Source organism: Tamandua tetradactyla, chromosome 10 (assembly GCF_023851605.1).
Source record: "Tamandua tetradactyla isolate mTamTet1 chromosome 10, mTamTet1.pri, whole genome shotgun sequence".
NCBI classification, from domain to species: domain Eukaryota; kingdom Metazoa; phylum Chordata; class Mammalia; order Pilosa; family Myrmecophagidae; genus Tamandua; species Tamandua tetradactyla.
Window position 1 is genome coordinate 26,368,082 of NC_135336.1, and position 21,253 is coordinate 26,389,334.

The 21,253-nt window shown below is 44.0% G+C and overlaps 1 protein-coding gene across 1 annotated transcript in view; it reads right to left on the minus strand.

The window, feature by feature from the left end:
* Nucleotides 1-769: 769 nt before the first annotated feature.
* The window catches only part of PLA1A (phospholipase A1 member A), a 60,703-nt gene continuing 40,219 nt past the window's right edge, over nucleotides 770-21,253 (minus strand). The window contains exons 7-12 of the mRNA XM_077118236.1: nucleotides 19,108-19,197; nucleotides 17,368-17,535; nucleotides 16,025-16,114; nucleotides 12,423-12,531; nucleotides 4,946-5,110; nucleotides 770-4,334 (exon numbers count right to left, since the gene is read on the minus strand). Of these exons, the coding sequence (XP_076974351.1) occupies nucleotides 4,250-4,334; nucleotides 4,946-5,110; nucleotides 12,423-12,531; nucleotides 16,025-16,114; nucleotides 17,368-17,535; nucleotides 19,108-19,197 (707 nt within the window). The 3' untranslated portion in view covers nucleotides 770-4,249. The remainder of the gene's footprint in view (nucleotides 4,335-4,945; nucleotides 5,111-12,422; nucleotides 12,532-16,024; nucleotides 16,115-17,367; nucleotides 17,536-19,107; nucleotides 19,198-21,253) is intronic.

The following is a 21,253-nucleotide window of genomic DNA, read 5'->3' on the forward strand; positions in this document are numbered from 1 at the left end:
GTCCGCTGGCAAATATCCTGCTGCTGTGATATCTGAAGTGACCTGCTGCGCTCAAAGACATACTACCCCCAACCACCCCCAGCAGTGCCCTACCGCCTCCTAAAGCAGCCCAAGTCCCAGATAACCCAATAAGCTGTTCTCTACATCCCAAGCACTGAGGTGCTTCTTTCTGCCTTTGCCCCTCATGCATGTTTGCTCTTGCTCGACAAAGCTGCATTCTTGCCTTTACAGCAAGTCCCCTGGTCATTTCTTTTGTTGACATCAGCAAAACCCAGGAACAAATCACTGAAAACATGGTTTGCATATATCTAGGAAATAAGGTAGCAGTTACTAGGAGCCTGCATGAGCTCCTAAGAATTAAGTCATGCTAAATCCATCATTCTCCCTCCCTCTACCCCACACCCATCTCTCTCTCTCTCTCTCTCTCTCTCTCTCTCTCTCTCTCTCATTTTCTCCCTCCCTCCTTCTCAATTTACTAGTTTGAGAAATCAGAGGATCATTAGACATAAAGTATTGAAGGTTTTCTTATACTATGAAAGTAGTCAAGATAAAAATGAGTTTAAAATACACTGATTAATCTTAAGGACAGCCTCAAAAAGTGTGCTCTGGGCTTTATGCTTGACTTTCTCCTTTCAAGTTCTTGGCTGCAGATAGAGGAAAGAAGTTTATAGACTTTTAGAATGACATAAAGCTTGGAGAGAGAGATAAATATTCTTAAGGTTAAAATGAGTGCTGTGAAAAAGTCCTGAGAGATTAGAGAGGCTGCAACAAGTAATATATCCTTGAATTGGGTTAAGTGGAAAGTCTTCCACTGAGGTTCAAAAAATAACTCCACAACACAGTGGGCAAGCTGAATTAATAGAAACATAGACTTTTAAAAGATGAGGAATTCTTGCTAACTCTAAAGCTAGTCTTGGGATAAATTAATGGGAGGGTGTGTCCACTGAGAAAGTGTCTATTGAGAAATAACAAACTGAGCTGCAAGGCAACCAAGATGTTTATTTGGGGTCTTAGAATTGCAGTTCCGGGAGCGCAGATTCAGGTAGCAACTCAGATAGTGTCTTGTCTTGGGTCTTCCAGGTAAGGTTTTTTTTTTTTTTTTTTTTGAAAAAGAATATGTAAGTTGCCTGTGACTGGCAGGTATTCGGGGCACTCCAAATGTCGTTCAGGGTGGGTAATTCCTGGGCATTTTATCCTGTGGCTGGATATGGTGTGGAGATGTCCTTAGGGTTTTGAGAAACATTGTTGCTTGAGGCTTTGCAGACTGTGGCAGGTTTTCAGTCTGACAGATTTGCATACGAGCAACCTCCAGAGTGACCTCCCAAATCCATTTAAAATCTCTTAGCCAAAGTAACTCTACTTCGTTTTATTTCTTTTCACAGATGTGATATAACCACTGACTACAAGTGGTTTTAGTTGTAATGCATGGTTTCTTTAGCTTAGTCCTATTCTTTTCCTTGGTATTGTAGCTGGTATTCTTTTACTCAATTATTATATGTTAACTGAGTAACGACTCTACCTCCCGTTATTTGAATCCCATAAAAACCCTAAACACTTTAAGACTCAGGGAATGAGATATGGGGGGTGTCCAGGCCAATCGACCTTGCATTAAAGCTCTTTCTTTCCTCTAAATCCCAATATCGTGGCATTGACTTCTGCGTGCATCAGGCAGGAGCCCTTGATCTATAACACGGAGAATGTGCCTTGCTGTACGATGAGGGAGTGAGATCCCCACTTGGAATATTGGGCCCAGTTCTGGGATTGTGGTAAGAACTGGCCATGTCTAGAAGAGAGAGCAGAAAGATGAAGTGCCTGGAAATCATATTTATTTGTAGGCTATTTGAGAGGAGAGAAGGGCCTGAGTCTTAATAATTTTTTATTCCTTATAAAACTTGTCACAGTGTCCTATACTTGGTGGTGAATTGAATTAGTTCTGTATCATCTCTGCTAATGAACAGATCTCCGCAGAGTGCTGTCGGCAGTGTGGGTGTGGAAAGGAGACCCAAGCTCTGCCTCTGCACCCCACCAAGTAGAAGTCCTTGTTAGCCTTCCTTTTATCAGAACCCCACAGATCTCCCACCTACTTAAACCCATGTTTCCCAAAGTGTGAGGCATGTGCCCTAGGCCAGGTGATTTTAGGTAGCATAGACTCCAGATTACACAGCATTAAATCTCATAGCAAGATAACTATTCACATTTCAAGTTTCTTCCAGGCTGCTAATAAAACATAGTGATCTGATAATACATGTGCTTTTAACAAATCTGCTGTACTTGCTAATCCTCTCTCTTTAATAAGTTTAAACACAGGTCTGGGATTTAGAGCTGTCAGCAGGCCACAGTATCTAGTTGGAATTTTAGACATTGTTATGCTCTCATTGTGTCTATTTTTAGGATTAATTTATGATAAATGAAGTTGGTTTTCCATGTAAGGCAGTGTTCTAAGATAAGAGAGTCTAACGGTGCTTTGAAGCAAGATGTTTACAAAGAAACACAGGGCTGTGCTCAAAAGCAAAACAGAAAGTATGAAGACAGTGAAAAGCAGGTCACTTTAACACCAGCTGGAATCAGTATCACATAACATAATTTTGATCACAGACACATAATTTGAGATATACATACTTGGAAGAAAAGCACCAAGCAGTAAGGAAAATTATGGTGTTCCAGGATGGCAGACAATTTCCCATATCACAATGACCTGAAGATGAAGGGACAGATGTGGAGCCTAATATAGATCGGGGTGAAATTTGCTAGGAAGGTTCTTGACAGGAAGCTGGGTGGACTAAAGACAGGAAGTAAAGGACAGAGGGGATTTTTGTTTTGAAAATATAATATGTAAATCCAAGCTTGCATAAGTGGAGGACTGGATTCTTTAGACGTGTTATTTTCCCCACTGACTCTGGTAGGTAATGTAGAAAATAGAGCATGCATGTGTGCATTCGCACTGCATCACCTGTCTTTTTGGTTGCATTTCTGCAGCCTGGGGAGAGGCCGGAGCTCTTTCTCCATGTGTTCTGGAGTGACTTGGCCTGGTGGAATCAAAGCAATTGCAGCCCGAGGCTGACATCACCCTCTGCCCTTAATTGGGAGGGTGAATCAGCAGGTTAACAGTTTCCTTTAAAAATCACATTTATTTAAGTAAAAAAACAATGGGTTAAAGAAAACTATTAAGTATAAAGGAACTCGGGGAGTACCAGAATATGGGAAAAGTGGTAGTGGTAAAGGTCTGTGCTAGATTTCTCTGTTTTCCCCACCACCCTTATCCATTCTCCACCCTTCTCTGCCTTGCTCCAGGTCCCCAGGGCCTGTTTGGGCCACAGCAGTGTGCTGGTTTCTGGTTGGGATCTCTCAATGGAGAGCAGGAGAATGGAGGAAGAAAGAAGAGTGAGGTCAGAGAATCTGCTTCCCTGGCTCACTCCCTGCAGGACTGCTGCTGGGGTCTATGTCCCTTGACTGATGCTCCCCACCCCTCGGTCCCTTCAGGCCTAAGATAGTAACAGCCGCTACTGCCACTAGCTCCAAAAAATGGCGCCATCCCTTGTGGTTCCCTCCCCACTACTAACATCTAAGTATTCCTTTTATTAAAGTCTCCTCAAAGTATTCAATTTGAGTGTACCATGTATCTTGCTATACTGTGACTGATACAAAGTCACTTACAAAGATCAATCTCTGCAAAACATTGACCCAGCGGATATCCACCTGTTTTCCCAAAAGATCTTGCAGATTGCCAAAACCTTCCAAATATCCAGAGGCAATGGTAATGGTTGGTGAAGTGTGCCATCTGCCTCCCCACCCCTTAGACCCTCTCTTGTTCCAAGCACTTCTTTTCAGTTGCTATTTCAAGACACAGGATTCAACATCTACTGTTTTCTCCAATCCCACAAACTGTAAATTTCATTTTTTGTATGTAACAGAATTCCATTCCAGTAAGACAATTATATCATACAGATAGTCTATGGCGTTTTATAAAAAAAAAATTCCCTTGTATGTGTATCTGTGGAATCCAAGGTGCAGATGCCCAAGGCTAGGTTAATATTGCAGTTAAATATTAATAGGAAAGCTGAAGTGGTATTCATGTTAGGCTCTTCATATTGACAATGAAGATCAAGCTCTTTAAAACGAGTCACCTATCCCCTCCAGGGTGGCCGGTTACAGGAGAAATAACCAGAAGTTTTGCCTTCCTTAGTAGCAATGACCTAGAGTAAGTTGCTTCTACAGACATCCAGGATTCTATGTCCTGTGCGGGCTGACACTACATGCAGGTTATCTTCAGGTCACAACAAACAGTCACACCTGCACGTAAGTTCACTGGTTCAGGTAAGCAGATGGTCTTTTGACTGCAAGAGAAGAGCAACAAGGTGTGTGCCCAGGGTGGGTGTTTGGTTGGTCAGGAGAGAAAGATAGAAGGTAGGAAACAATGCTTTGAGTTGTGTGCTCATGTGTCTCCATGTCTGGGGAAAGAAGTCTACATTAGGAGCCAACTCTTGGCAGCTGAGGGCCTCAGGCTGACGAGACTAATGGTATAAATGTCTTCTAAAGGGAGGATAGAAAGTGTGTGGATTCCTGATCCACATCCATGAATGTTACCAGTGACACATTTGAACTAGAGGCTAAAGAGGGGGAAATATGCAATGAGAAATCTTTGTTCAAATGAATTTGTACATAGGAACCAAATATATAAAACAGATAAAATGGGGTTTCTTATTTTGGAGTGATTGTGGGGAATTAATGCCTTCTCCTTTTGGCTCCCTTCCTAACATCTGCAACCCAAGGAGATTCAGATTTGAAAACCCTGGATCTTTGCCATCTGTGCTTCTAAGAAGCTAATCACCTCAAGATTGAACCTCAACAGGCAATGCTTCTAAGGTCACCATCAGCCCTTGGTGTGTGCATATCCAGGGCTGGGGTGGGTCCTGGGGCAGATTGGGGTCGGGGGGCTGGGGCTTACCTGTCATCCACCGGCAAAGGGGCAGTGCAGAACCTCCCAATAATGGTAGTATGGTCTTTTCTCCAAATCCTGTTGGAAGCCTGAAACTTGAATTTCACCAGGTTTATTTGACATGGTGGGTTGGGGTGGGCTATGATTCCTTTCCCCTGGAGTTGTTGTTTAGGTCTGCAAAGGAAAGGGAAAGTAAATTACTGTAGTGCTTTCTGCCTTTGCTTGCCCTTTGGCTCTTGCCAGGCTCTGCTGGTTCCACTGGTGAGCTTCCAGGCTCAAAAGAGTAAACTTGGAGGTGGGAACCACTGTGGAGAGCCTCACTAGCCCCTACTGTCTATATACCCACAGTTTTTTGTTTTGTTTTGCAAATACAGATTTGTATAATTGGCATGAATAGAGTTGCAAAACTAGTTACATTACCAAGCATGACAAAATAAAAAAAAAATTTTTTCTAGTATTTTATTTAGTTATTTATTTATTTATTTTTTTTACATGGGCAGGCACCGGGAATTGAACCCAGGTCCTCTGGCATGGCAGGCAAGCATTATTGCCTGCTGAGCCACCATGGCCCGCCCTAGTATTTTTAATTGATATATAATATATATTCACATACCATGCAATTATCCAAAGTGTACAATCAATGCTTCACAATACTATCATATAGTTGTGTATTTATCATCACAATTGACTCTTTTTTTTTCTTTTTTGTGAAATATAATATTGTCATGGTCAATCTCATGTGTCATCTTGGCCAGATGGTAGTGTCCAGTCATCTGGTTGGGCAAGCGCTGGCCTATCTGTTGCCATGAGGACATTTCATGGACTTAAATCATGATCACGTTGGCTGCATCCTCAGCTGATTGTGTTTGTAACCAGCTAAGGAGAGTGTTTTCTGCAATGAGTGATGCTTAATCTAATCACCAGAAGGCTTTTAAGGAGGATTCAGATGAGACAGTCACTCTTCCTGCTTCATCCTGTGAGCCTCTCCTGTGGAGTTTGTCCAGACCTTTCACTGGAGTTGCCAGCTTCAAGCCTGCCCTATGGATCTGGGACTCTTCCATTCCCATGGTTGTTCAGCCAGCCTCTCCTGAGAGTTTGTTGAGGAACTTCATTGGAGTTACCAGCTTGAGGCCTGCCCTACAGACCTTGGACTCTACATTCCCATGGTTGCATAAGACGCTTTTATATATTTTATATCTACAGATATCTCATGCTGATTCTGTTTCTCTAGAGAACCCTAGCTGCTAATACAAATATATATATATACAAAAAGCAATAAATTTCTAAGCATAACACATACAAATATATATATATACAAAAAGCAATAAATTTCTAAGCATAACACAACAATTAGTTGTAGAATAGATTTCAGAGTTTGGTATGGGTTACAATTCCACAATTTTAGGTTTTTACTTCTAGGTGCTCCAAGACACTGGAGATTAGAAGAAATATCAATATAAGGATTCAATAATCATACTCATTTGTTAAACCCACCATCACCTTTGATCTTTCTCCCACTCTTTATGAGTATTTGGGCTATGCCCATTCTAACTTTTTCATTCTGGAAAGGGGTGTCAGTAATATGGGACAGGGGGATGAAACTAGCTGATGCTCTGGAGAGGCTGGCCCCTCTGCATTTCAGGAATCATCTGGTCTAAGACCCATCTGGAGGTTGTAGGTTTTGGGAAAATTACTGTATGCTTTAGTTTGCTAGCTGCCAGAATGCAACACATCAGAGATGGATTGGCTTTTAATAAAAGGGGATTAATTTGATTAAAAACATGTAGTTCTTCAGAGGAAAGGCAGCTAACTTTCTTTTCTTTTCTTTTTTTTTTTACATGGGCAGGCACTGGGTCCTTGGGCATGGCAGGCAAGCACTCTTACCTGCTGAGCCACCGTGGCCTGCCTGGCAGCTAACTTTCAACTGAGGTTCCTTCTTACACTGGAAGGCACAGGGTGATCTCTGCTGGCCTTCTCTCCAGGCCTCTGTGTTCCAACAACTTTCCTTGAGGTGATCCTTTCTGCATCTCCAAAGGCCTGGGCTGAGCTGTGAGTGCTGAGATGAGGTATGCTGAGCTGCTTGGGCTGTGCTACATTGAGCTCTCTCATTTAAGCACCAGCCAATTAAGTCAAACATTATTCATTGCAGCAGGCACACCTCCTAGCTGACTGCAGATGTAATCAGAAACAGATGAGGTTCACATGCCATTAGCTCATGTCCACTGCAATAGAACCAGGCACCTTCACCTGAGCAAGTTGACACTGAACACTAACAACACAACATAGTGTATGGAACTTTTGTAGAATCTCATATAATGCCCTGGGTGTTCTTTAGGGTAGGCAGGAATGGTTTTGGTTGGTGTTTGGCAAACTATGTTAGATAGCAATGTCTAACTGAAGCTTGCATGTAAGAGTGGCCTCCAGAATAGCCTCTTGACTCTATTTGAATTCTCTCAGTTCCCTATGTGTTATACTTCTTTTCCCTTTTTTTTTTTTTTATCAGGATGTCATTGTTAATCCCACAGTGCCAGGACCAGGCTCATCCCTAGGAGTCATCTCCTGTGCTGACTTGAAAAGATGTATGCCCCTAGAAAAGCCATGTTTTAATCTCAATCCCATTTCATAAAGGCAGAATAATCCCTATTCAATACGGTATGCTTGAAACTGTAATCAGATCATCTCCTTGGAGATGTGATTTAATCAAGAGCGGTTGTTAAGCTGGATTAGGTGACGACATGTATCTATCCTTTTGAGTGGATCTTGATAAATTTCTGGAGTCCTATAAAAGAGGGAACATTTTAGAGAATGAGAGAGATTCAGAAAGAGCAGAGAAGAACGACATAGCCACGAGAAGCAGGAGCCCGCAAACCAACAACCTTTGGAGATGTAGAAGAAAGATGCCTCCCGGGGAGTTTTGTGAAACAGGAAGCCAGGAGAGAAAGCTAGCAGATGACACTGTGTTTGCCACATGCCTTTCCAGATGAGAGAGAAACTCGGATTGTGTTCACCATGTGCCCTTCCACTTGAGAGAGAAACCCTGAACTTCATCAGCCTTCTTGAACCAAGGTTATCTTTCCCTGGATGCCTCAGATTGGACATTTCTATAGACTTGCTTTAATTATAACATTTTCTCAGCCTTAGAACTGCAAACTAGCAACTTATTAAATCCCCCTTTTTAAAAGCCATTCTGTTTCTGGTATAGTGCATTCCAGCAACTAGCAAACTAGAACATCTCCCATGCCACCAAGGAGACTGTCACCTCTGGATGTCATGTCCCACGTAGAGGGGAGGGCAATGATTTCACTTGCAGAGTTGGGCTTAGAGAGAGAGAGAGAGAGGACACATCTGAACAATAAAAGAGGTCCTCTGGAGGTAACTATTAGGCATACCTCTAGGTAGACTAAGGTTCTCCACTACTTACATAAGCTTCACAAGATCAAGCCTCAAGATCAAGGGCTTGGCCTATTAATTTGGGTGTCCCTAATATTTAGCACAGTATCTGGGGATTCCCTGGTGGTAAAATTTAATAGTTTCATATTTTTTTCCCATCCCTTAAGGGACTTTGCCAATACTTTTTTATTATCTGCTTAATATCCTCTGAGATGTATTTGGGCAGGATTAAAGGCCCTCATTCTTATTCTGGACTCCCTGTGTTTGGGTTGAGTTCTACTATATGCAACAGAAAATTTAGGTTCTTCCTTTGGTCTCATAGAGTAAGTGAAGTTCTAAAATACTGACAATGTCCTCCTTACCCCATATTCTGAATTAATTTAATTCTGACCTGAATGGCTTAATTCTTATCTCTAAATACCAGGTTATACATATATAAAACAACCTCTCAAAATCCAGAGGTATAACATTTACCACTCCAGACTAAATGTTACAATCTAGGCCCCAATTTTCTTATAAGTATTTTATAAATGAGACCACACAATATTTGCTATTTTGTTTCTGGCTTATTTTGCCTCACTAAATGAAGCCTGACAAAATTTAAAACCTTCATATTTTGGAAACGAGACTTGCCATTTAATGGTTAATTACAGTGTTTCAACTGGAAGATAGACTTTATGAGGAAAACTCTTAGGGTTAAACCCAAACATAACTACATCCATACTTGGAAGCATACACCGACAGTTTCGAACATGAGTCAGAAAGTAATTGTTGATTCTTTGAGAGTAAACAAGTAAAAACTGCAGCAAAATAGGAGCTCTTTGATTTTCAATATCTGAAAAAATTTCCCTCATTCTTGGGTCCCTAGTTGGAGGAGATCTTCACCGCCAGATTCAAGTACCTGAAAGTAGAAGCTCTCTTGCTGGACATTCAGTCCAAAGAATGTTGTGGGAGAACTACTCGCACTGAGGTGGAGTATGAATGTGTAGGGGTGGGGGTGGGGAAACCCAAGCCAAGAAACCCACGTCTTGAAGCCAGACAGAGATGGGGTGAATCCAGGCTTTCTGTCTTACCAGCTTTGGGGCTTTGGGCAAGTTACCTAATCGTGTTGGCTTTGGAGTCACACAGCCTTTTCCCCATCAGTTTGAAAGATTCAGGCACCTCTTTGGACTCATGCACTGAAGTTAAATTAGACAGACGGAGGGAGGAACATGCAGAGGCCAACCTAGAGAGGTGGGAGCTTCTAAATGGCCTGTGGGACCTTAGACAAAGGCAAGAAATGGTGTGAATGATGTGTGAGAACCAAGAGGTTTGCTCTGGAGGTGGCCACACAGGGGACAGTGCAGCCCTTTAGGCAAAGCTGTGAGGGTGAGCTGCACTGCCCAGCGAGGAGAGGATCATGCCCCGGTACCCTGGTCTGGACTGCCGGCCCTTTTCGTCCGACTCCAGGCTTTGAGGTAGCAGGGTCACTGAGAAGAAGAGAGCAAAGGGCGGCCGGTACATTCCCTCCCCATGGCAGAACTGGTGTTGCTGAAGGGTCACCATGGCTTGACAGCTCGGTTTCCCTTTCCTTTGTGTCTTCCAGAGGGATGACGTGTATTCTTTATGTACTTTTAGCCCAGGGTTTGTCAGAGAGTTTGTTTTCACTTTTGAAGAAGATCTGTATAAGTTTGTTCAGAAGCTGTTCTGGTGTTTTGTTTGTTTCCAAAAGTTTTTTGAAATGTTTCAGAGGAAAAAATGAAATTATTCCTTTTAAGAAGCTGGTTGAATTGAGGAGCTTACAAACCATGAGAGATATGAAAGATGCTTTGAGTGAATGACTTTGAGGACTTGACCCTGGTGAACTTTCTGATTAGAAGGACATTTGAGGGCTGCATAAAAGCTATAGAAAGTACAGAGAGACCCACACATAACTTTTTCTCCATTTTTTTCTAAATTTCTGTTCTGAAAGATAAAAAAGAAATCCACGAATTGAAGATAGAAGATAATACTGTCCTGGTGGCCTTCTTTAAGAAGAGTAATGCAAACTGGGGTGGAGGGAGAGGAGTGAACCAATCTGTGGGTGTCTATTAGATCACTCAGGGAGCTTTTAAAAGGAAAGCTGCTGTTCTAAAGCCCAGACGTGATGGTAGCACATTATTGTGAGTATAATTATCAGCACTGAATTGTGTGCGAATGCGGTGGAAAGTCGTCTGGGGTGGAGCTTGGACTTCAGTATTTTTTAAAGTTCTCTAGATACTTCTCACATGCAGCCAGGGCTGTATGTCATTGTGATTTCCTCCCGTTTTGACTCATCGACCAGGGGGCTGAAGAGGTGATGAAAATGCTTCTCCAGAAGTAACACAACCTCAAATTGCTCTAATGGAAAGCTATTTAACTTACTGACACCCAGCCACAAGCTATAGAGCTCATGAGGGAGTCCTGACCGCCGTAAGCAGCAGTGCCCTTTGGTGAGTCAGAACGCTGGGTAGTAGCAGCATGTTCGGAAATCTAGAAGTGTACCCCTCCCAAGGGAAACTTATCTTCCCCCATAGCGCAGTTAATGTCCAACACTGCAGCCCAAGAAATGTTTCCAAATGCAAATCTGATCCTGCCACTCTTGTGTTTAACACCCAATGGCTCCCCAAACTGCTATTAGGATAAAAACCAAAACCCTCAGCTCAACCTGGCCTGGACTTGACTTGTCTCTTCCCCCACTATCCTCTCACAATCCACCCCACACCCTGGCTTTTTCTGCTTTAGATAGGCGGGGATGCATCATATTCTCTCACTAACCCCCTGGCCCTCCTGACATTTCCTTCAAATCTCTACCCCCAAGTCATTTCCTCGGTGAACATCCCCTGATATGGCAGACTCCATCAGGGTCCTGTCTTATGTGCTGTCATAGCACTTCCTCCCAGTTTACAATTACACTTATGTGTGTGCACTGGCTCTCAGATCCATTCCCCACAAACTATATCTTTCAGTGTCCTTTGTCCACAGGTTCCAGTGAGGTTTAACCCATGGGAGGCACTGATGTTGGGCAGAGTTTCCGCATTTCCTTCCTGGTTCCAGCACCTTCTGAGCAGGCTCCAAAGTAAATCAGCTCCCAGGGGGCTGCCAAACCAAGAATCCCCCCTCGCCTTGTCCCTGTGGCCGTGGGGTGGTAGCGGATCCTCCTGTGGCTAATTTCTGGACTGCCTCAACATCTCCCTTTGGGTTTTTCAGCTTCTCTGACACATTTGTACTATTTCTCTGTGTTAAATTTCTTCTTTTGGACTGCCTGGCAGGGGCTCTCTTTCCTGACTCTGATAAATACAGTGACATTATCTGATTAAACTGTCTCCTATTAGCTCGCGAGTAATAACCAATTGCTGTTTTTGTTTGTTTGTTTTTTTGGTATGGCAGGCTCTGGGAATTGAACCCAGGTCTCCAGCATGGCGGGTGAGAACTCTGCCACTGAGCCACCGTTGCCTGCCCACGACCAATTGCTTTTTTAAAGAAACATGTCTCACTTTGGTGTCTCTATCCCCTGCCAGGCCTGTGACCCCTAGAGTTAAGGCTCTTTCTCCCGCCCTATCCCCACCTCCGCCCCAATCCCAGCTGCAGGCCTGGTGTTACCAGTTCCCACATCCAGGTCTGACCCAACAAGGGAAGGAAATAATCAGCTCCAATTCCAGGCTCTGGCACCACGCAACAGCAAGTGCTCCCGGCTGCTATTTTAACCCATACCTTGCACTTATTTGCTAATGGACCCTTTGTCTCAGATTCTGTTCTGGTAAGTGACCTGGTAGTGTTCTTCCCTCCAGGCTCTGGCCAGCCCTTGCTGGGCCAGTGACCGAAGCCATCCTACCTGCTGGCAGACATTCCTGATGTCCCCCTGCCCAGATTCCTGAGCACAATGCCAACTCTCCACCTGGGCCTCTTCCCCAGCACTTGCCTGTGGATGAGTCTAAAGTAGGTGCTGCCCCCCAACCCCAGTCCAGCTGGCTCAGTGCACCCACCAGCGATCACACAGTGCCCACCCTGGAATGATATTTCCAGTCTCTGCTGCACTGCACTTTAAGTGCATCTAACTCCTAAGGAGAGAGGTCCATCATATGGCACAATTACGTACATGGTGATCTTAACCGAGGAAGTGACATTGCTGCTGAGGAAGGTGACCTCGATGCTCGTGTCCTTGTTTCTTGTTTCCTGCAAGTAGAACTCCACGAGGCTGTGATGTACTAGGAAAGCAGAACAGCAGAAGACTAGGGTCAAAATCAATAGGTGCAATAAATAAAAAGCACTCCAGAGCAGCAGTGCAGTTAGGAATCTCGGCTCTACTTCTTTGGAGCTGTGTGACCCGGAGCAAACTCAGGTTATCTCAGATCTTCAATTTCCCCAAGTATAAACTGGGGATAAGAATAGTAGATATCCCACAGGTCTGAATAAGAATTAAATGAGTTAATGCATATGAAGTCCTTAGGCAGTGCCTGAGCCTAGGAAGCATTTAATAAATGTTAGTTATTATTATTACTTATACTAGAATGTCCTACACCCCCGTTTGGTGACATTATTATGGCCGAGTGATCTTGCAAAGAACCAAAAATGCCCATCATTTATTAAATAATTGGTTCAAAAACTGTGTCATCACCCCTCCTCTCAGTATGCACCCAGTGTCAGGGAGCCAACTTGTGTGTGCAGGAGAAGAACCAACATTTTCCTGCCTGCGGTATCTGGCTCTTATGTGGCACCTGGACCGTTGGGCAACACTGGGCCACTGGAACTCTCAAAGCAGACGGACTGCGTTAGCTGCTTGGCTCACAGTGATACCCCTGGGACTTGTTGTCCCTCTTCCCAGAGAGGTTAAGAAGGATTAAAGCTTCTGCCATACCCCATCCTTGCCTCTAAGGGATAGGCCCACGTGGTGGCATTCTGTAGTCTCAGAGCATTTTCTCATCCTCCTTCGGTGATTGGATTGCTCATCACCGAATAAGCAAAGGCTGAACTGGAGCTGATATTACAATGTGGGAAACTGACATAAGCTTTAGGAGTTTAATTTTCTGGGCTGAGTTTGGTATAGTATGTCATTTGTTCCTCTGCCAGCAAGTATCATTGATCAAGAAAGCTTCCTAAGGTGCTCCTTCTGTCTTCTCTACATTACCCTGGAAGCCTCAAGAGGGCCATGTCTACAAAGTTGAGTGAATGGGAAGTGGTAGGGATATCACTTTTATACAAGAGCTTGACTTGGGAAGCAGCATGCAGAGCCCTGGATGGTTAGTCTGGAGACTGTATTCAAGGCCTGGTCTTCCTGCTTGTAAGCTGTGTTACCTTGGCTTAGTGACTGAACCTCTCTGTGCCTCAATTCCCTTACCTGCAAGCATCACCTCATAGGACATCGTGAAGTTCAAATGAGATAATACAGAGAAGGAACTCTGGGTGGAAAGTTTTCTACAAGTGAAAAGCAACATTATTATAAAAATTATGATTTGGAAGAAGGTTCTTTGTCCATGCTGGAGCATGTCTGGCAGGGGCAGGGGGGAGGGTGCAGTCCTGGTGAGCATTGCTGAGGCCAAGGAGGGGCAGTGGGAGCCCAGGACCATGATGGCCTGTGAGTGGACAGAGAGCTGGGGGAGCTTCCTGCTCACAGTGCCTCTGTGAACACACCTAGGCAGAGGGCTCAAACCCCAGGGAGAGGAGGAGTGCTGATCAGAAGACCCAGAGAATGCAGGTAAGCAGGTATGCATGCTGTATGTTTCTTTCTGTGCCCCTCTGTGGTTTTCACACAGACAGGGCCCATGCTACTGGGGACAGGGGAAAGGGGTCATTCAACAAACACGAAACAGTCATAAAAATGATGGCTCCATGAACCTCCCACAGCAGGGACCTTAAAATGCTTTAACCTCTTGGTGTGCCCCAGCCTTCTGCAGTCTGTCATTTTAGGTTCTCAGAAGAGAGGAGAAAGAAATGAATTTGGTGGCAGGTGGTGGTGTAGAAAGACTACAGATTCTGGAGTCAGAAGATCTTCAGTTATGTGAAACCCAGTTATGTGGCTTTGGGCATATCACTTAATCTTCAGAGCCTCTGTTCCCTCATACCTACCTCTAGGAGTTCGTTAAATTAGCTGATATATATAAAAGACCCACAGCTGACTCAGTAACCCATTTTGTTCCTGGAAATAGCCATGAATTCCCTGGGCATGAAGATATTACTTTCTACTTTTCTCCCATGGACAAAGGGAAAGGAACTATTACCGATTGGGTTCTAGTCACTGTGCTAGCAATGTCAGGTATACTATTTCATTTTATCTTCAGAATTTGTTCTTTGAAATAAGTACTGCTATTGTCCCCATTTTCCACATAAGGAACTAAAAGTTTAGAATAACTTGCTCCTCAGCTGGTGAGGAGGGGAAACTGAGATTCAAACCCAGGTGTGAGACTGCAGAGTCTGAGCTTTTGGCTTCACGTCGCGCTGCACCAGGCATTCTAGTACCAGAAGCGTCCTCTGCCACGAAAGTCTCCCCACCACCCTGACATAGGCTGATTTGAAAAGCAGTTAAGATTAGGGTGCCCATATAATTTATCACCCAAAAGAGCACACTTTTGCCTGGTAAACCAGAAAGGACCCAGAATAACCAGCATAGACTGGGAAGTATTCACCCTAGTTAAAATGTAAATACATTAGGGAGGGATGATGGCTAAGATTGTACTCTGAGGATTCTAAGACACTTTTCTTCCACATCTAACATCTTGTACAATCACCAACATCTTAGATTCAGTGAAATTCAGTGCTTGGGGCACATGCTGGGCAGCTGGAATGCGTATGTGGTGGGGAAGGAAGGCAGAGGGTGAGGCTCGGTGTTCTCCAGGGACCCTGATCTGAAGGTGGCCAGGGTAGGAGACACACAGGATGGTGTGTGCTATGGAGTGGCTTGTGCCCCAGAAAAACATGTTCTTAAACTGAATCCATTCCTGTGAGTGTGAACCATTGTAAGTAGGACCTTTTAGTAAGGCTACTTCAGTTAAGGGTCTTAATCCTATTTCTGAAGTCCTTTATAAGCAGAATGGAATTCAGAGAGAAAGCCAGAGAGGGAGCAGCCAGAATTTGAACAGCAATAGAACCCAGAAGAGAAGGGAGAGACCAAGGAGATGCCGCCTGTGCCTTGTAGGAAGCTAAGGACCAAGGACCTCCAGCAGCTGGCCCCAGATGCCTGTCTTCAGGAAGAAAGCATCACTTTAATGATGCCTTGATTTGAACTTTCTCTTAACCTCAAAACGGTGGGCAAATAAATACCCATTGTTTTACATGATCCATTTCATGGTATCTGCTTGAGCAGCCAAAGAAACTAAAACGGATGAGCACCAGGAAGGGGAATGAAGTGTGCTAGAAAGGAGAACACCAGGAATGGAACTCCACTCCAGAGAGAACCTACACTTGGCAGCCTCACCCTCTGCCTTCCTTCCCCACCACATCTAGTATCAGAACACAGACACTAAGATGTTCCCAGTACCCATCTATACAGCAATGGGTTGGACTAGCTCTGACAGTTCTGGTTCTAAAACCAGAGCTGCTGCCCTCATCTCCCACATGATCCTTGCCCCAGTCCTTTGCACCATTCCTACCCTGTTTACTTCCCACCTTGGCTACCACACTGGGATGGACACGGCCTGAGCTGGAGCCCTGGAATCTGCTGGCCATAACACTAGCAAAGCTGAGCCACTTTTTTTCCCCACTCACCACAGTACGGAGCCCTGGCAGTGGTCAAGAGGAAGACTCTTACTTCCTTGGGACGTGGCTCTATCTTGATACCACCTTGTTCCGCCAGACCTGGAAATAAAGAAGCAGAGATGGCAGAATCCTTAGACCATTTCAGGATCCCAAGTCACCTACCCATGCATTCATTAACGCACCCATTCATTCTACAAACACGTACACTGCATGCCCACTATGTGCCATACCCTGTGTTAAGTCCCAGGACACAAGCCACTAGACCGGTGGAGGGACGGATAAACACACAAATAAAGAAGTACATTTTTCAGATCATCTGGCCTATTCTGGGCAGATAATGACAAGAAAGTTGAAATTCTGTTTCTAACTTGCAGAACAATCTCCTGACAGCTGTTTCAATGACATCTGTACCACGTCCAGTGGGAGCACAGTGAAACAGAACGTGTTCGACCACAAGAATAATGCTTAATGAGTGGGAGGGGACATTCTGGGCAGAGTACAGGTTATGCAAAGGCACACGGCATGAGAGGCATGACATATTATGGAAACTGCAAATAGTTAGTATGCCCGGGGAGTTCAGGGCAATGGAAAGTGTAGTAAGAGATAAGCTGGGCAGACACTGTGAAGTGGTTGCTACACCAGCTGGCCCATGCCTGCTGGGGGATGTCATGACATATGCCCAATATGTAGGAAAAAAGTGTTGATTTGCTTTGCTATGGGAAGCTACCCCTACTTTTATATTCTGTCATGTTAGTGTCTGTTTCGTACATATAAGCAATGATAAGCTGCTGCAGATCTGAGTGGCAACCAAGGGTGGGAAGTGGGGTTGACAATGGGGAAGGGATCCATTTCCACCACCCAGGAGTTCTTCTTGAAGCACTGATCTTCCCCAGACAGGCCTGGATCATTCAGGAATGTACTCCTCCAGCTGGCACCTGGCTACCACAACCTCATGCCTCTGGAGTGGGCCATGTGTGTCACTCTTAGGGATTTTCCATAAAATCTTGATTTAGGGTCTCCCAGGAGTTGGAAAATGACTGGCCTAGCTAGAAAGGCCTTTGGAAAGCATCTGGTCTGATTCATGGTATACTTCTGGTCTATATAGGAATATTTCTAGACTATGCTGAGGCTAGACTTCCAAGCAAGAGGCTATATGTGTGAGGGGTGTGTATGGAGCAAGTAGGGCAGCAGGGAACAGTATAGAGAGTCAGAGGTGGGACACTGAGGGCCAAATGCCATCTTCCAGGTGGAAACCTGTTGAGCATAGGAGATCAGGACTTAAAGAGGTGACAACTAGCAGGATTTGAACTTTCCCCAAATTGTCAAAGGAAGCCAAAGGGGTGGCACTTTACCGATCCTTGGACAAGACAGCAGGAAAGGGTTAAAGCAATCCAGGCAGTGTCCAGCAAGGAAGGCCTTGTAGCTGGCACAGGGAAAGGCCATCAATGGACAGGACTTCTCCAGGGCACTGATGTAGAGATGCACAGCCCTCATGTGATCACAGATCAGATAACTGTACCCTGAACGAAGGAAAAAACAACCAAAGTTTCGGTCTAAGGCAAATGGAAATTTTCTCTCTAGTATTGAATTTTTTATTCCAGCAGACTATAAATACACAGGACATCTGCCCAAGCCTCTTTTTTGACCATCAACAGACATGGTTACCACACTTACTTCTTCAATTTTCCTGAGATACATAAACTCAATCTATCAAGAAAATTGCTTGATTTGAGACTCCTTCTTACATGATCACACAAACTCTCTTTTAGAAAATGGGAGCAAACAGAGGGATGGAGATGCTGACCTCACTTTTCAAAACAGATAGCCAGCTGTGCTTTTTTTTTAACCTTCTCTGTCAAAAAACCATGTAACCAATTTTTTACGATTTATTATAGCAGCCCAAGAATGAGACAGTCAAGGTTGTCGGCAGCAGTTACGGTTAATCTCTGAGAGACAATGTGCTGAGATTGGCCTGGACAAATGACTGATGCACTGAATTTGTCAAATATCCCATTTGCCAAAAATGTGGTTTTGTTGTTGTTTACTGCTTAAAAGTTTTCAGAGCCCACATTAGAGGGATTGGCTGGAACTAAGAAGTCTGTGGTGAGCCATGACTCTAGGGTTCTGGGATCTTAAACGCTGCCTTTCCTTCTCCCTCCTCCCCAGGGCTAGCAGGCACAGCAGAGCTATGTTGACTTTCTTTAGAGATTGGGACTTCTCTGGGTCCCAGCTAAACTATCTCACCTGATCAGAACTGCTGCAAAGTTTATAAATAATCAAAAGAAACATGTTTTTTGAAAATCAATAAGTGTGGTAAATTATGTGAGTGATTATTCAATAAAATTAACAAAAGAATCCTTAAAATATTAAAAATGGGTTAAAGCAGAAAATGGCTAAAACTATACCAGACAGAAATCAGGGTAAACAAAATTCCCTTATGAAATACTGATATGTTGGTTATACAGAGAAGTAGAATATAAGAAGACTAAACAACGCTGTGATGCTTAACTTTTGACAAATTTAATATTATTTTACATTTGCTAACAAGAATATATTCTGTGCATGTATCCAAAAAGAGCATTCAAAAAGAATATATTTATAAGAGAAGAAATGTATATTCCTTGAATGTATATTCAAGAAGATTATCTTGAAAACAATTTTGGAGAACTGTTAAATTTGGTGAATTGGTCATTCAGTGGTTCAATCTGTCAGCTAGCTAGCTTTGGGCACATTGGCCTGTAGAGGATGTGGCTAGTGTGGTTGGTGCCACAAACCAGGTCCAGAGAATAATAGAGGTTATTAGCTTTAGTGATGTTAGATCATAGCAGGGCTTAAGTCAAGTTGAAAGGGCAGGACCCAGAGAAAGACACTGATAAATATGACTCAGGCTTTAAATTTCCAGCACTCTACACCCAGAATCCCTGGGCTTCAAGGACATCTGTTCAAATGCTGAGTCAGGCATCACAGGGCATGGCAAAGGCTATTATAAGAGAGATCCTCTGCAGCCCACACTGGTTGGCTCAACCGGACGGCTGTTGAGAAATTCCAATCTCTGGAGTAGCCAAAGACCAAACTCCCTCTGGCTTTCTGACCTGCATGAATGAATGTGGGACAGCCAGGTTGGTCTTGGCCTCCGTTGACAAAGTAGTCCACGTGTCCAACTGGAATCCGGATACCCAAATCTGAAAGGAGGCAGGACCCGATTAACTTCTGACTTCAGGGACATATTTTCCAATTCCCACAGAGAGCCCACCAGCAACAGAGCCTGAGGTCTGACCTCAGGAGCATCCACTCTCTGTGCTAAATGGGTGCCCACCTCACTCCTAAATGCTGGCAAACTTTGCAGAACTAGTTCTCAGACAGTTTTCTAGGGGACTTTTCCATGCCAGAAAGGATATGTTTATGAGATAACTCATTCTAATAAATTCCAGAAAAATATCCCTTAACACAAGTTCTTATAAACCACAAAATGTTATGTTTGGTAAATTTCCTTGTTTAATAGTTTCTGTTTTCCTTCAAGCAATAGTTCAGATGTTTTGGAACACATTTCCAAAACAAATCTTTGGAGACAGAAGGGCTTAACTATATAGCTAGACAGAGGACTGTGGGCTTTAGTTTCCTATCTGTGAAATGAAGGTGGGGAAAGGAATTACTCTCCTGACCTGGCTACAAAGAGATGAGGTTAAGAAGGAGTCTGTAGGCCACCCCACCCCTCATCTCATCATTGTGACCATTTCCCAGATTCTCCAACACAGTCTATTTGATCCCAAGACCATCTGCCAAAGACCCTTATTCTCTCCTCCACATCATCCAACACTATTGTAGATAATGGATTGTTTATTACCTGTTTACTGTGGTCCACCCAGTGGTGACACAATGGCCTAGAAGTCATCCTTGATTTCTCCTTTTCTTTTACACCTCACATGCAGCCAATCACAAGTCCTAAATCTGAAATACATTGGGACTCTTTCCGCTTGTCTCTAGCTCTACTGCTACCCCCCAGTTTTCACTGATCTTAGAATGAAACTTGAACTCCTTGTCCTGACCATCCTGGTCTGGCTCTTTCTTCTCCAGCCTCACTCAGGTCCTCTTCCTCCCTTCACTACATTCCAACCTCATGCTTTTCTTTTCTGTCTCTAGAACAAGCCCAGTCCTTGGCCATGTCAAGCCCTTCATTTTAGCTGTCCTCTCCACCTAGGATGATCCTCTCCCAGCTCTTATAAGGGCTGCTTCATTATCATCTGCAAAATCTCAACTCAAATATCACTTCCTTGGACAGATTGTTACAAATGATCCCATCCGAAGTTACTCGAGTAACCCTCTATCACATGACCTTGTTTAACCCTTCATAATAATAATCATAATGTACAATTATCTTGTCTGTAACTTACATGGGTGTAAGCCCCACAACAGCATAGGCCCTCGTCTGGCTTTTTTCCCCAACTGTATCTACAACACCTAGTACAGTACCTGGTACCTAGTGCGTACCTAATAAATATTTATTGAATTAATGAATGAATGAATGATATGAGGGCAGGGACTTTATCTGTATTGTTCATTGCCATATTCTCATGCCTACCTTGTAGCATATGCTTAAAAACCATTGATTTGAATAAATGGAATCAGGAAGAGGGTCCAACTTTGAAGGGGCCTGAGGAGACTAGCCGGGGTAAACAGGAACCTAAAAATTCACCTTTAGTAAATACAGAGACAGAAGGGCTTAACTATATAGCTAGACAGAGGACTGTGGGCTTTAGTTTCCTATCTGTGAAATGAAGGTGGGGAAAGGAAATTACCACCAGAATCAGGAATCTGGGAGTTGGGATGTTAAAAGAAGTTTCTGGCTGAAGGCAATGAGACATCGGCAGCTCTCACTTGGCCTGCAGGTTCTTACGGGCAGGAGCTCAGCTGGTACTGGGCAGAAATGAGGTGGTATTCTCCCCACCACCACAGCCAGTTGGACAGTAGAGCTTAATTTGGTCATTATGAATTCAAAGTTGGAGAGTCTTTTCTGTGCCTGTCACTGTAGGAGGGGCTGGGTTCTCATACTCCATCCGACTGAAGGGCTGAGCATGTCCTCCTGGGAGGAGGGAAGCGCTGACAGGCCTGAGCACCTGCCCGAGGAGTAGAATGTCCCTTGGGCCGGTCACACCCAACCCGAAAAGGCAGTTGGACTTTCCCACATATCAATTGTGTGGCAATGCCTTTCTCACAACTAACTCAGATCGAGGTTTGGTG